Below are 12,124 nucleotides of genomic sequence, written 5' to 3'. Positions count from 1 at the left end.
TCTTTGCAGCTGAAATGAAGTCAGCATGGCTTTTTGTCAAATTACAGTAGCCTTACCAACTGGGCATCAATGTCAAGTTTTGTTCGTACTGTCTACTCATTAGCTCACAGGCTGAGAACCAAATAGAAACCAAAACTTTCAGATTAAACCAGTGTCTGTTCACTCATAGACACTACTTTCATGTAGGATGTATGGTTCACTGAAGAACCTGAATACGTCTGAGATCCTCAGCTGTTTAATACAAAGTACTCTCAGAGTCAGAATTTCGAGAAGTGGTAAATGACATGTACGTGAGTCATTTCCCCTCCTCAGCCTGTATTGAAACCACTATGATTTATGGAATTATAACACTCATGAAGGAGATCCTATGTAGCGATACACTTATTTAGTACCAGGTGTGGTACTATTCTGGCTATCAAGGTCTCAGTTTGCTAAGATAGACACAAACTAAATACAATGCTATTGACCAGCGTCTAGGGAATATACACAACTGTAATTTTCAAGATAAATTTTCAAGATAAGACCCCTGTATATAGACAATTACTCTCTTTGGAAAGTCCAATTCAAACAACCAACTCCACATGTTATCTAATAACAGGAGGTCATAAAATACAACATGTATGTCTTAGTTAAAACTATTGTTACAGTTGTTCAATGTGTTAGACTACACAAGTGGGTGATAGTAATACCTCTGTTGTGCTAATCCCCATGTGATCAAAATAGTGCGTAAATGTATAATAAATCACAATGGTTTTGATACAGGCTGGGGAATGGAAATGACTCATGTAATTTCGTATAATTTCTGTTGCCAAAGACTGAAATACGCAGTTGTAAATTTCAGGTAACAATTCTCAAGTTTGTGTTTTGATCAAAAGTTTAATGCTACACAAGATAGTGTAAACATTGGAAATCCCCAAAAATGTACCCTGAAAGAAAATAGGTGTCATTAGAAACACCACCCTACTGTCACTGTGTCAGTACAATTACAAACCATAACACTAAAGTAAAGCATTTTCTGTATGTACCACAATCGGTTATAGCACCCATATCAAGTGTAAAAGTAAACTGTTTCATTTGCTAAAATACAACCCATAACACCAGAGTAAAGCGTTTTCTGTATGTACCACAATCGTTTATCAAGTGTAAAAGGATACTGTTTCATTTGCTAATTGACCACATTAGAAAGGCCACATGCTAGGCTTGTATAATTGTAAATAAACCAATTGAAACAGTATACTTTTACACTTGATATGAATGATATAAATGAGTGTAGTACATAAAGAAAGTGCTTTACTTCAGTGTTACTCGTTGTAAACCAATGTCCATTCAATAGCTTATATCAACATGTCACAGTTTATGTCTATCTTAAACTGAGACTTCAATTGCCAAAGTAGTATAGCCTACTGTGTTCAGGAAATAATTGGATTCTGAAAAGTGATTTTATGAATTGACGTCACCTACATCTATTTCCTGGAGTAACATTCCCCTATAATTTGAATACAGGTGTAGCTTAATTCACTGTCTCAAGGTTAGTGGTATGGATAGCAGTATACCTTCCTACTCGTGCCCTAGTTTGGAAACTCAAATGTCAAATGCTAGTGTAGAATCCAGACATATTTATGCTATCCTTAGAGAGAAAGCGTAAGACAATAACTAAAATCCCTTCATGACTGGATTAGGCTGAAACTAAGTGTAATCCTGTAGACTAGTCAATCCAGACGCATTGAACACTATAACAGTGCTATACATGGCCACAAAAAAAAGAATTGTTTCTGGTCAGCATGCAAATCAAGTTAAATACCCTTGCATCTGTCTTTTTTTGTGTGTGTTTGTCCAGTCCATACTGTCTGCAGATCCGAGGGGAGAAACACAAAAATAACCCTCCCTACTTCATTTAAGACAACTGCAGAGCCAATCATGAACAAGCAAATGACATCTGCCCCACATACACACTTGCTCTAAAGTACTAAATGAAAAGAACAGTAACTCATAAATAGTAAAATTGAGTGTTACAGGTTTGTTGAGAATTTTAAAAAAAGAAAAGAATAAAATTGTGTCATCGCACCATTTTCGACAACCTGTCCTGACCAGAAACAATTCTTTTTTTTGGCTTATAGGCGGATGAAAATCAGATACTCAGACAACAAAAAGTTAAACTGAGTGTTATAATAGTAGAATTATATATGACTGCCATTCTTTTCATCATTCATGCTTCTTAACAACATGTAAGGTTACCCTGTAATCTTTGGCCAATGGGAAGTAGAAAAAACAGGCAGGATATTATTGTGAAAATTAGAAAAAAACTATTATTTTTACCAGTAAGCAAAGTAATTCCAATTTTTACAGGCTTCTGCTGGCAAGACCCTGTAACCCCAAACATTACAAAATAGACGAGTTACTTACAATGTACACTGGCTGCTTCTTAAAATATTACAACAGATACTACTGAGCAATTTTCTTTGATCTATCCACAGAAACCAAAGGGCAATATGTTATATAAGAGAGAGTAAGCAAACATTTGCTAAAATCATGTGATGTGCATGCCTTTATCTCTTGCTGTATCTGGTTTCTCATTCGGTCTAGGCATGATCAACTTACCAAATATGGACTTATTCGTACCATATATAGAGAGTCACATGGTGTATCCTGCACATTGGTGTTGCTAAATATAGACTTCCTTCTTCCATATTTGGAGGCTGTGCTGATGGTTATACATAGATTGGGGATTTCCCTAGTACAGATAGTCAGAATGCTAACATGGTCTGTAAGTTAACTAAACTGTGACCAGAGTTGTAAATCGCAATGATACTGTATAGGAACTAGACTATAGTAAAGATAGTACCAAGACCCTAATATGCCCATTTAATATAACAAACTGTAACAGTTACAGTGTAAGAAATATTGGCCAAGAAGTCATTCAACACTAAATATTATATAGTTCTACGTGATGGAAATCACAAAGTACATGTACTATGAACTAAATTCTGACTATTTTGTAATGCATGAAAAATTGTTTGCTCTGAAGTTAGGCATATAAAGTAGACAGTAGAGAAATGTTTTCGTAGCCACCACTATACTGTTGATAGTTATCAATTCTGGTTGATTAGTGAAGTATTGAATCTTTCGCTATAGGCAGTATTTGTCTGACTGTGTACAGCAATAACTACATTAATGAAGGTGTTATTTTCAAAGAAGCTAAGCTGTCTTGTAAACATGATATATGCATGTAACACACCTTCAGAACACTGTACCTAGCTTTAATAATCCCTTTACAAATGTATTATTGTAAACCTAGATATTTTCACTCCTACAAAATTTTGCGATTCTACAGTCTTCAGCTAGTTCTCAAAAACTATTTTTTTACTAATTACCAGACTTGTACATTGTGTTCATGTACAAGAAGGAATTTTAGTCACTACATATCTTTGCATTTTTGTCTTCCAGTAAAATTAGTGAAACTAAGTCATTAGCCAGGTTTACAATTTTATGTTACAGTTTTTGCATTGGACATAAGACCTGTAACAACCGTTTTATCAACACAGCAGTATTCGTACATGATACTTGTCCCTTTTATTTTTGCTTTCATTTTTTGTTTGAGTTGAAAAACATGTGGCCTAGCTGTGGTACACAACATATAATGTACACATGTAGTTGTATTTATTGTGGTGCATGAAAAATTTGGCAGAATGGCAATTAGCACATCTCAGGTGAACTTTAATTTAGCAGACAGAGGAAAGTAGACACTACTAGTAATAATTTATCCAGTCAGACTACCGTATTCAGTGCAGTGGTTGTTGACACCTTTTACAACAGCTGAATATAGAAATAAGATAACACATAATAGGACCTGTTTCCATCGAAGATTTATGCTTTTACATATATTCAGCTAAAGTACATGTGGCCGATAAAAAAAGGGTATGTTGTGACCAGTGTTCTTCTGTCGTCTTGTAGTCCAGAGACTTCACTATCTGGTTTGATGATGTTGTCGGCCAGTATGTTTAGACTGATAGACAAGCCTCCAGGCTAGTCAGCTTGTCACATGTCACATTAAGATTGTAATTCACTCACACTATTGGTTCCAGTGTTCTTAAAATAAGACTGAATCACACATGGGTCATAAGTTTTCAATAATGGTGGTTTCCATGACATAACAAATCATTAAAAACAACGTTGTAAAGAGCTTCAGGATATACATATTATTCATATATACCAGGAACAATATTTCCTAGAATATAAACTGAAACTAACAGTTGTTTGTGTGTTATATACATGTGGCATACATGTGATGTACATGTGACACACATGTGATGTACATGTGACATACATGTGACAAACGTATGACTTTTTGAAAACATATATTTTTTGAGTCACATGGAGTGTACATAACAATAATAATTACAATTAGACTGGCTTCTCTGAATGAGTTTTCGTCGAGTTGCCACACATATTCAATATTAACCTCATTCAGGGTTTACATTATCTTGATTACAGGGTGATTATATCCACATAACCAAGACATCGCTATCACCCACTTGTATAATTTATCATGCCCATGCACCAACAATAGGTTTGGTTTGTTAATTATTGTAATAGCTTATTTCCGTGGTAGTAATTCATACTCTTTTTAATTTCAGACCGTGTTGAGTGGTACAGTCTGGCCTAATATCTCCATGGTGATAGACCTTGACAATGTCAGTTTAGAGTTCCTCATTGCTCATGAACAAGCCAACTGTTCTGAAGCCTCCTTGGCGAGAATTGACTTTATCAAGTCGAAGTTTTCCTTTGAGAATTTCTCTGATGGTTCAAAGACGGTGGATTTGGTGTCACATGCTATAGTTGCACATGACACTAGATATCAAGGTAATGTACAGACAGATGACTTGACATTTATCTTTTTGTGATTTCTACTTTAAACTTTTGGAAATCTAAATTTTTCGAAAGGATCACCATAATGATTGGTACTGTCATAAAATAAGAATTTTGAGGAGAACTTTATAATTTCTGTTAACATCAGTGAGCGTCTGCTACGCATGTCCACTGATATGATATGTTGTTTTCGTGTTGACAGTTGTCACATCAACATCAGTGAGCTCGAGCCTCTGCTATGCATATCCAGATGACGTGTTGTTTGGGTGTTGACAATTGTTGCATTGACATCAGTAAATGTCTGCTACGCATGACTAGGTTACTGTTGTTTGGGTGTTGACAATTGTCGCATTAATGTCAGTGAGCCTCTGCTACACGTGTCCACTGAGATGACATGTTTGGGTGTTGACAATTGTTGCAATCACTATACATTGTCAAGCTTTTACCTATCCCGAGTTCTATTCTTACCATGTTGAATTTGGTTTCTATGAATAATACCAGATTGCAGTTTGGGAAAAGTATTTCGTAAATCATATATTTATCTAAGACAAGTTTTATTTGGCCTTCCCTAGTTACTACATCATACATGTATCCTAGTTTTTGTAGCCTAAGACCTCAAGTGCACAATATATGAATCTAACAACTGCTGTTGCAAAAACTACATAAAATACAATAGCTGTAAACTGGAGTATTTTTTGACTAATTCCAATTCTGAAGTTTTGAATGCAATTCGTGTTTTTTTTGTGAACCAAATAGAATTTTTCTCATTCTTTTTGTATTATTAGATGTTGCTGAAGACTCCAAACCTAACGTGTTCATTGAGATTCTAAGTCCTACCAAACAGAAGATTGATACCAATTCTCTACAGATGGAATTACACTATCGTTCCACCAATGACTTCTCTAGATTCACTGTACTTCTTAATAATATGCGAGTGATGGGTATCATTGATTGGCTGTTAGCTGTCAAAGATTTCCTTGACAACCAAGAAGACAAAAAAGGTAGGCTCATTAGGATCGTCTTTTTGATATGCAAATTTTTCATAGCCATGTCATTCATAATTATCCATATTATCAGTCTGAGAGAAATCTGTCATTATTAGAGAAAAGCTGTCTAATAACAAGACACTTTGTTTTGAAACTAATGTTGCCACTAAATCTAGCAGCATTCCTATCCTGCTGTGCAATGTTTATATAAACATCTAATAGACTTACTAGTTATTTTGGAGGCCTGGGGTGGATGTTTCATGGCACATGGGTTTTGATTAAATAAATTTAAATGCCCAATTGTAAGTGGATTTTCTTTTTGGAAAGTAAGAACTGTCACCCAAGCTTACTGAAATAAGTTGGCAAAGCAGGTAATAAGGATACATACTGAATACTCCATTGTGAACAACCTCTACATGAAATGGTTTCTCCCATACCATAGAAAAGCACTTGTAACTTGATTCATGTGGTGACTCCAGCAAACTGTTTTCAGAGTGACTAAGTGTCTTGTTAATTACCAACTAAATTCTCTGTATGTCTAGTTATATAGCTGAGTAAATTGGTAAACGAGTGTCCGGGATATTGATGCCATCCCTGTAATATGAGTTGAAATTGCTATCTATGATTTATTGTTAGCTAAGTGTGTAGGACCTTATTTTTAACAATAATTAACAGAGCATTGGTACTGGGGGCTGTGTCTTCAAACATAGAAGACTTGTTGATATGTTTTTTGTTTTATTTGTTAGATGAGACAGAAGACACAACAGAAAGTACTAACATTCAGACATCAAAGACACAAGTAAAATCTGGTGATCAACTACAGAAAGAAATGTTTCCAAACCTGGCTCAGGATAAGTCCGATATGGACTGGGGTCCTAAGGAGTTGATGGGTTTCAGGAGAGAAACCAGTTCTCCTGGAAGTAACAGAGGGTCATCACCAGGAAGTCGATGTAGCTCACCGGTCACTGTCGGATCTGGTATTATTACAAAGAGAGCTCCTATGCCTGAACAGGTGAGGTACTCCCCAACACAAACTTAGCTCCAAAATGTCCAAGTCCACAGTGTCCTGGAAGAAGACCCTGTGGGTGGGAAAGTTGTCAGGAGTCAAAGTCAAGTCCACAGTTTTCTGGAAAAAGACCCCGTGGGTGGGAAAGTTGTCAGGAGTCCAAGTCAAATCGACAGTTTGTGGGAGGGACTAGTAAGAAGCCCAAGATATGTTTGTACTCAATAAGCACAGATGTTGTACAAAGACCAAAATGACACAAGTTGCATTAATAGGCCTTTCCAAAATTTGCCATGGTGGCGCTCTACATTTTTGCACTTCCTGTCTGTGTGTACCTTGGGGGTATACATGGTATAGGTTACTTGGTTAATCATAGAGCACTGCTGCTTTCCTTGATGTCTGAACAATGCGAAAAACATCCCTGATTTACACTTCTACAGAATACCAAGGAACAAATCTGTTAAGAAACAGTACTATGAGGTGATGATTCCTCCAATTTGAGCAAGGGCGCTGTTTTCTCAATTTCCTTTTTGCAGTCTGGCATTGCCTATTGTCCCAAAGTGAAAATGCACAATGTAATAGAACTAAACATCAACAAATTGTACTACTGACAAGTGAAATGTAATAAAAGCTATTATGAAGAACACACAACAAATATATACTACTGATACTGTACATAAAAATTTGCTATGACTTAGTCAATTAGTCCGAGTAACATCTTGAAATACATCTAATGGGAAGAATACAATAAACCCTTTTAAGTTAGCATTTGTCACCCAGAAACAATTAACCCAAACATGATCGAACTAAATTAATTATTCAAAGATCTATAGATATTGCATTAGACATTACATTTACCAACACATGTATGTATGGGTGTATCAAAACACTGTTTGCGAGTTGAAAGTGCGAGTAGCAGTTTGTCAACAAATCACTGTTTGCGACCGGTAGCACTTCTATTCTGAGACCGATAGCACTTCTATTCTATAATGTTTTGATACACCCATACATACCTCAACATGAAGGTAACTTTGTCAGTGTTGAAAGTATGTTATCCCTGCTAACACTTGATACATTGTTATTTCACAGCCTGACAAACCATTTGAAATGAAACTCAACATCACAGAGACCGAATTTGTTGTGGTTGAAAACATGGCATGCTGGGATACAAGTGCTGTCATTTTGAAGGTTAGTATCAAAGTCATGGAAATTTTCACATCATTTGGCGCAACAAAAATCTTGCTCCATTTCATCATCTGACAGGACATATCTAACTAATATTGATTTGTTTTCTAAGCATGAGCTATCATTATCCTAGCAAATTGTTACATTGTATCTATCTACCAATGTAATGATATTTCACATAAAGAATATGTAGCAACGATAGAAAGATGTTTTTGGTGAGTTAGATGGTGAAATGTAGCTATGTTAGGAAACCTTTTGTCAAAGCAGACAAGATGTAGCAATACTTGTAACATTTTTGCCCAGCCAAATAATGAGATATAGCAATCATAGACTAGGTATGATTTTCATCAAGCTAAATAACACTGTTTCTGGTGATATGGTTTTCATGTAATTGCTTCCAGCATTCCCACAGCCATCAGACGCAGTTGTAGTTTACCCCATACATGTTCTGCCCTCACAGGTGAATCAGAGAGATGTGTTCTATATACGTCCCTAGATATTCATTATTATATGAAGTACAAAACATAAACATCTTGTCAAAAGTGATATAAATTTTGATTGTATTATATATAATCTTGTGCCAAACTTGAAATTTTTATATGAAATTTTTGAGTGTGTTAACAAAGACTAAAGTGTGCAGTCAAATATTGCAGGTAACAATTTTCAAATTTGTGTTTGGAACGAAAGTTTAATTCACTACTAACTGTAACAACTGTTTAGCAACACACATGAATTTCATGTAGTTTTGATGCCAACATGGTCTCTAACTAACCCACGTCTGGTCAAAGTCCCTCAATCAGCACAAAGATTTGTTCATCCAATCAGTGAACCCCAACTGTTAGAGTGACATAAACACTGTATAAGTAGCATCCTGAGCTGACAAATATACCATATATGGACATTACATAACTGCCCCAATAAACACTAACTTTGTGAAGGACTGTGTTATTGGTTAGAATTTTGTGATTGATTAACAAAGACATGATGTTAATGACTGTGTGGGTGGCTGTGGATGAATTTTAAATTGCGTCTCATGACCTCTAGAATAACGACCTTGACTAGACTGTGAGTGGAGGTGTAAATTATAACCATACTGTATAGGAACTAGACTTAATTTCATTTGGATATAGATTTTAATTGATTTTCTCTCATTTTGTTACCAGTCTACAGCAGTGTTAACATACAAACCTGCAGGAACAGAAAGACCTATGTCATGTAGTCTGCAGAGTCTAGAAGTATTCTCTTGTAATCTATCCAGTGAAGATGACACAGCCCTGTCAATCATTGACCCTGTTACCGTAACGATGGAACTCAACAGTTCACCTACATATAAACAAACTAGTGGTCTGTTGGACGCTACGACAGTACTTGATGCAGAGCCAAGTTTAGAGGTAAGATGTAAACTCTTTAAAGTTAGTTTCACTTAGTTTTCTGGTGTTTATCTGTAAATATAAATAACTAATAGTATGTTTTGGAGGTAAAATCACATTATTACAACTAGTAACACTGAAGTGAAACACTTTCTCTATGTGCTATATTCATTTATAGCATGCATATCAAGTGTAAAGTATGCCGTTTCAATTGGTTTATTTACAAGCCTAGCATGTGACCTTTCTAATGTGGTCAATTAGCAAATGAAAGAGTAAATTTTACACTTTATGTGCATGCTATAAATGATTGTGATACATACAGAAAATGCTTTACTTTGGTGTTATGGGTTGTAGTTAGTTTTCTGGTGCACATCTCTTAGCATAATAAATAGTTTCATTTTAAACCACATCATTGCTGATAGATTTTATTACATTACATTAGTGCATTTTAAGTTAGGTTCCCTTCAATTAGTTTGCACTAATGTCCCCTTTTAACATGCAAGATAATCCACCATCATTAATTAGCTATCATGGACAGTATACTGCTAACTTTACCATTGTTATCGCAACAGCTAATCCAAACTCTAAAATCTGTAATCTGTAATCCGCAAACTATTTACATAGCTAGTAGGTATAAAAAAGAGAAGAAGGAAGCTAGACCCATTGAATTCAAAATAGTTAAACTTATGGTGAATCATCTTCTGCTGTGTGAAGGCTGAATGTATGTACCGTACATGTAATGTGTAATGGCGCCCTCTATGGGTAAATTGTATGAATCTTAACTAGTTTGTCTAGCCAGGTACCACTTTGGCTCTAATGTATGGTGAAACACCACATTTCAAAGCGTGTGGTTAAAACCAGATATTTGAGAGTCATGGTAGTTATGTAGCCAAAAAAATGAATGTGTAAAGCGTGCAGTGTAAGAACATCATATCTTTGATTATGAAGATATGAGAGAGAGAGAGAGAGAGAGAGAGAGAGAGAGAGAGAGAGAGAGAGAGAGAGAGAGAGAGAGAGAGAGAGAGAGAGAGAGAGAGAGAGAGAGAGAGAGAGAGAGAGAGAGAGAGAGAGAGAGAGAGAGAGAGAGAGAGAGAGAGAGAGAGAGAGAGAGAGAGAGATGGCTACAGACAATCAATTAGAAGGCATGCTACAATTAATAGGATGTCATCACTCAGGAAAAAGATCAAACGTTAGAATTATGGATTTTACGAAAGAGTACAACATGGTACAATTGTGGTATTCACTTCTCTTCTCTGTCTGTCTTTGATACTGCTAAGGTAAATAATGGGTATTGTCATGTAATGTACCTTATAAGCATGAATGAATGAAAGGTTAGAGGTGACAGGTGTGTGGTTGTGGTTGCATAATGCAGTGAACTTAGATAGCAAAACAGCAGGCAACATTAACTTTGCATCACACATTTACTGTCATCTTCAAAGTAATTTAAAGGGAAACACCACTCCAGGAAATAACGGTATTTCCATAAATGTTTGGTTCTGAAAAGTCATTGTATGATTTCACATCACATGACTTTCATGCAATTACCAAGAAATACAAAATTGAAACTCTACATCACTTTCATTGGCTCATGAGACTTAGCAGACGTACATGTGTATTAGGTGAACAGTTAAAATTCATGAATTTTTATCGACAGGTAATAAGCACTTAGGAGTCATGAATATTTAGTGTTCATCTAAAGTAAATGTATGTCTGCTAATTCCCATGAGGCAACAGTGGCCTGCTATGAGAAACAAGGAAGATGGGAAAATTTCAAGTTAGTGTTTCTTTCTAATCACAGAAAGATGTGATGTGAAATCATGAAGTGACTCTCCAGAGCCAAAAGTTTATAAAAAGTCAGTATACCTTTATTTCCTGAAGTGGCATTTCCCCATTAACTTCAAAGGTCAATGGGTCAAAGGTTAATCTATGCAAGGCATGTTACATTAATTTCAACACATTTCTGCATGCATAAAACAAAAGTAGAGATAGGTTAACTATAAAGTTCTGTAGCTTAGTCCTTTAAAAATAAAAAATGATGAACTCTTGTACTATTTTCTCAACAATGTTCTTTTTATTGCCTTTTGATTTATTTTTTCTTTTAAATTAGACTTCAAGTTCTTTATTTTTCAAGGTGAGAACTCTCTACCTGTGTCCTCTATTAATCATTAATATTCACAAATTTCTATTTTTAATATTTCATCAACTTTCAGTTCTGTCTTCTTCTGTCACTGTTACTCTTTCCTCAAAAAAAGCATCAAGACTTTTCACTTCATTAATTGGCAATTTCATCCTAGACTAATATCAAGTGTATATTTTGAGATATATACCATGTGTAATGCTAAAATGGGCTCACACACACACACACACACACACACACACACACACACACACACACACACACACACATGCACACACACAGTCAGACATAGACAGACAAGCACACACTCACACATAAATTTTCTGCTCCTACCATGGCCTTCAGGGTGATAGGGTACACTGTCATGTTTACCCCTACTATTATATTTTTATGATGGACCGTTTCAAGTACTGTTCCTTACTATATCATACATTGTATCACATATTGACAAGAAAACAGTATTTCTGCACCTTCCTGCAGTTACGGTTGTTGTAGGGCAGTATACAGTTTTTGGGTTGCACATTTCAAACACATATCTATACTTGGTACACAGCTGTGCACTATAATATTGTTATAT

The 12,124-nt window shown here is 35.6% G+C and overlaps 1 protein-coding gene across 1 annotated transcript in view; it reads left to right on the top strand.

Annotated features, from left to right (window-relative positions):
* The window catches only part of LOC144451189 (intermembrane lipid transfer protein VPS13D-like), an 86,498-nt gene that overhangs the window by 38,291 nt on the left and 36,083 nt on the right, over positions 1–12,124 (top strand). The window contains exons 33-37 of the mRNA XM_078141988.1: positions 4,635–4,860; positions 5,652–5,867; positions 6,599–6,864; positions 7,945–8,043; positions 9,204–9,431. Of these exons, the coding sequence (XP_077998114.1) occupies positions 4,635–4,860; positions 5,652–5,867; positions 6,599–6,864; positions 7,945–8,043; positions 9,204–9,431 (1,035 nt within the window). The remainder of the gene's footprint in view (positions 1–4,634; positions 4,861–5,651; positions 5,868–6,598; positions 6,865–7,944; positions 8,044–9,203; positions 9,432–12,124) is intronic.

This window comes from Glandiceps talaboti, chromosome 21 (genome assembly GCF_964340395.1).
Source record: "Glandiceps talaboti chromosome 21, keGlaTala1.1, whole genome shotgun sequence".
Classification (NCBI taxonomy): Eukaryota; Metazoa; Hemichordata; class Enteropneusta; family Spengelidae; genus Glandiceps; species Glandiceps talaboti.
The sequence above is the reverse complement of the archived record's forward strand: the minus strand, read 5'-3'. Positions and strand labels throughout refer to the sequence as shown.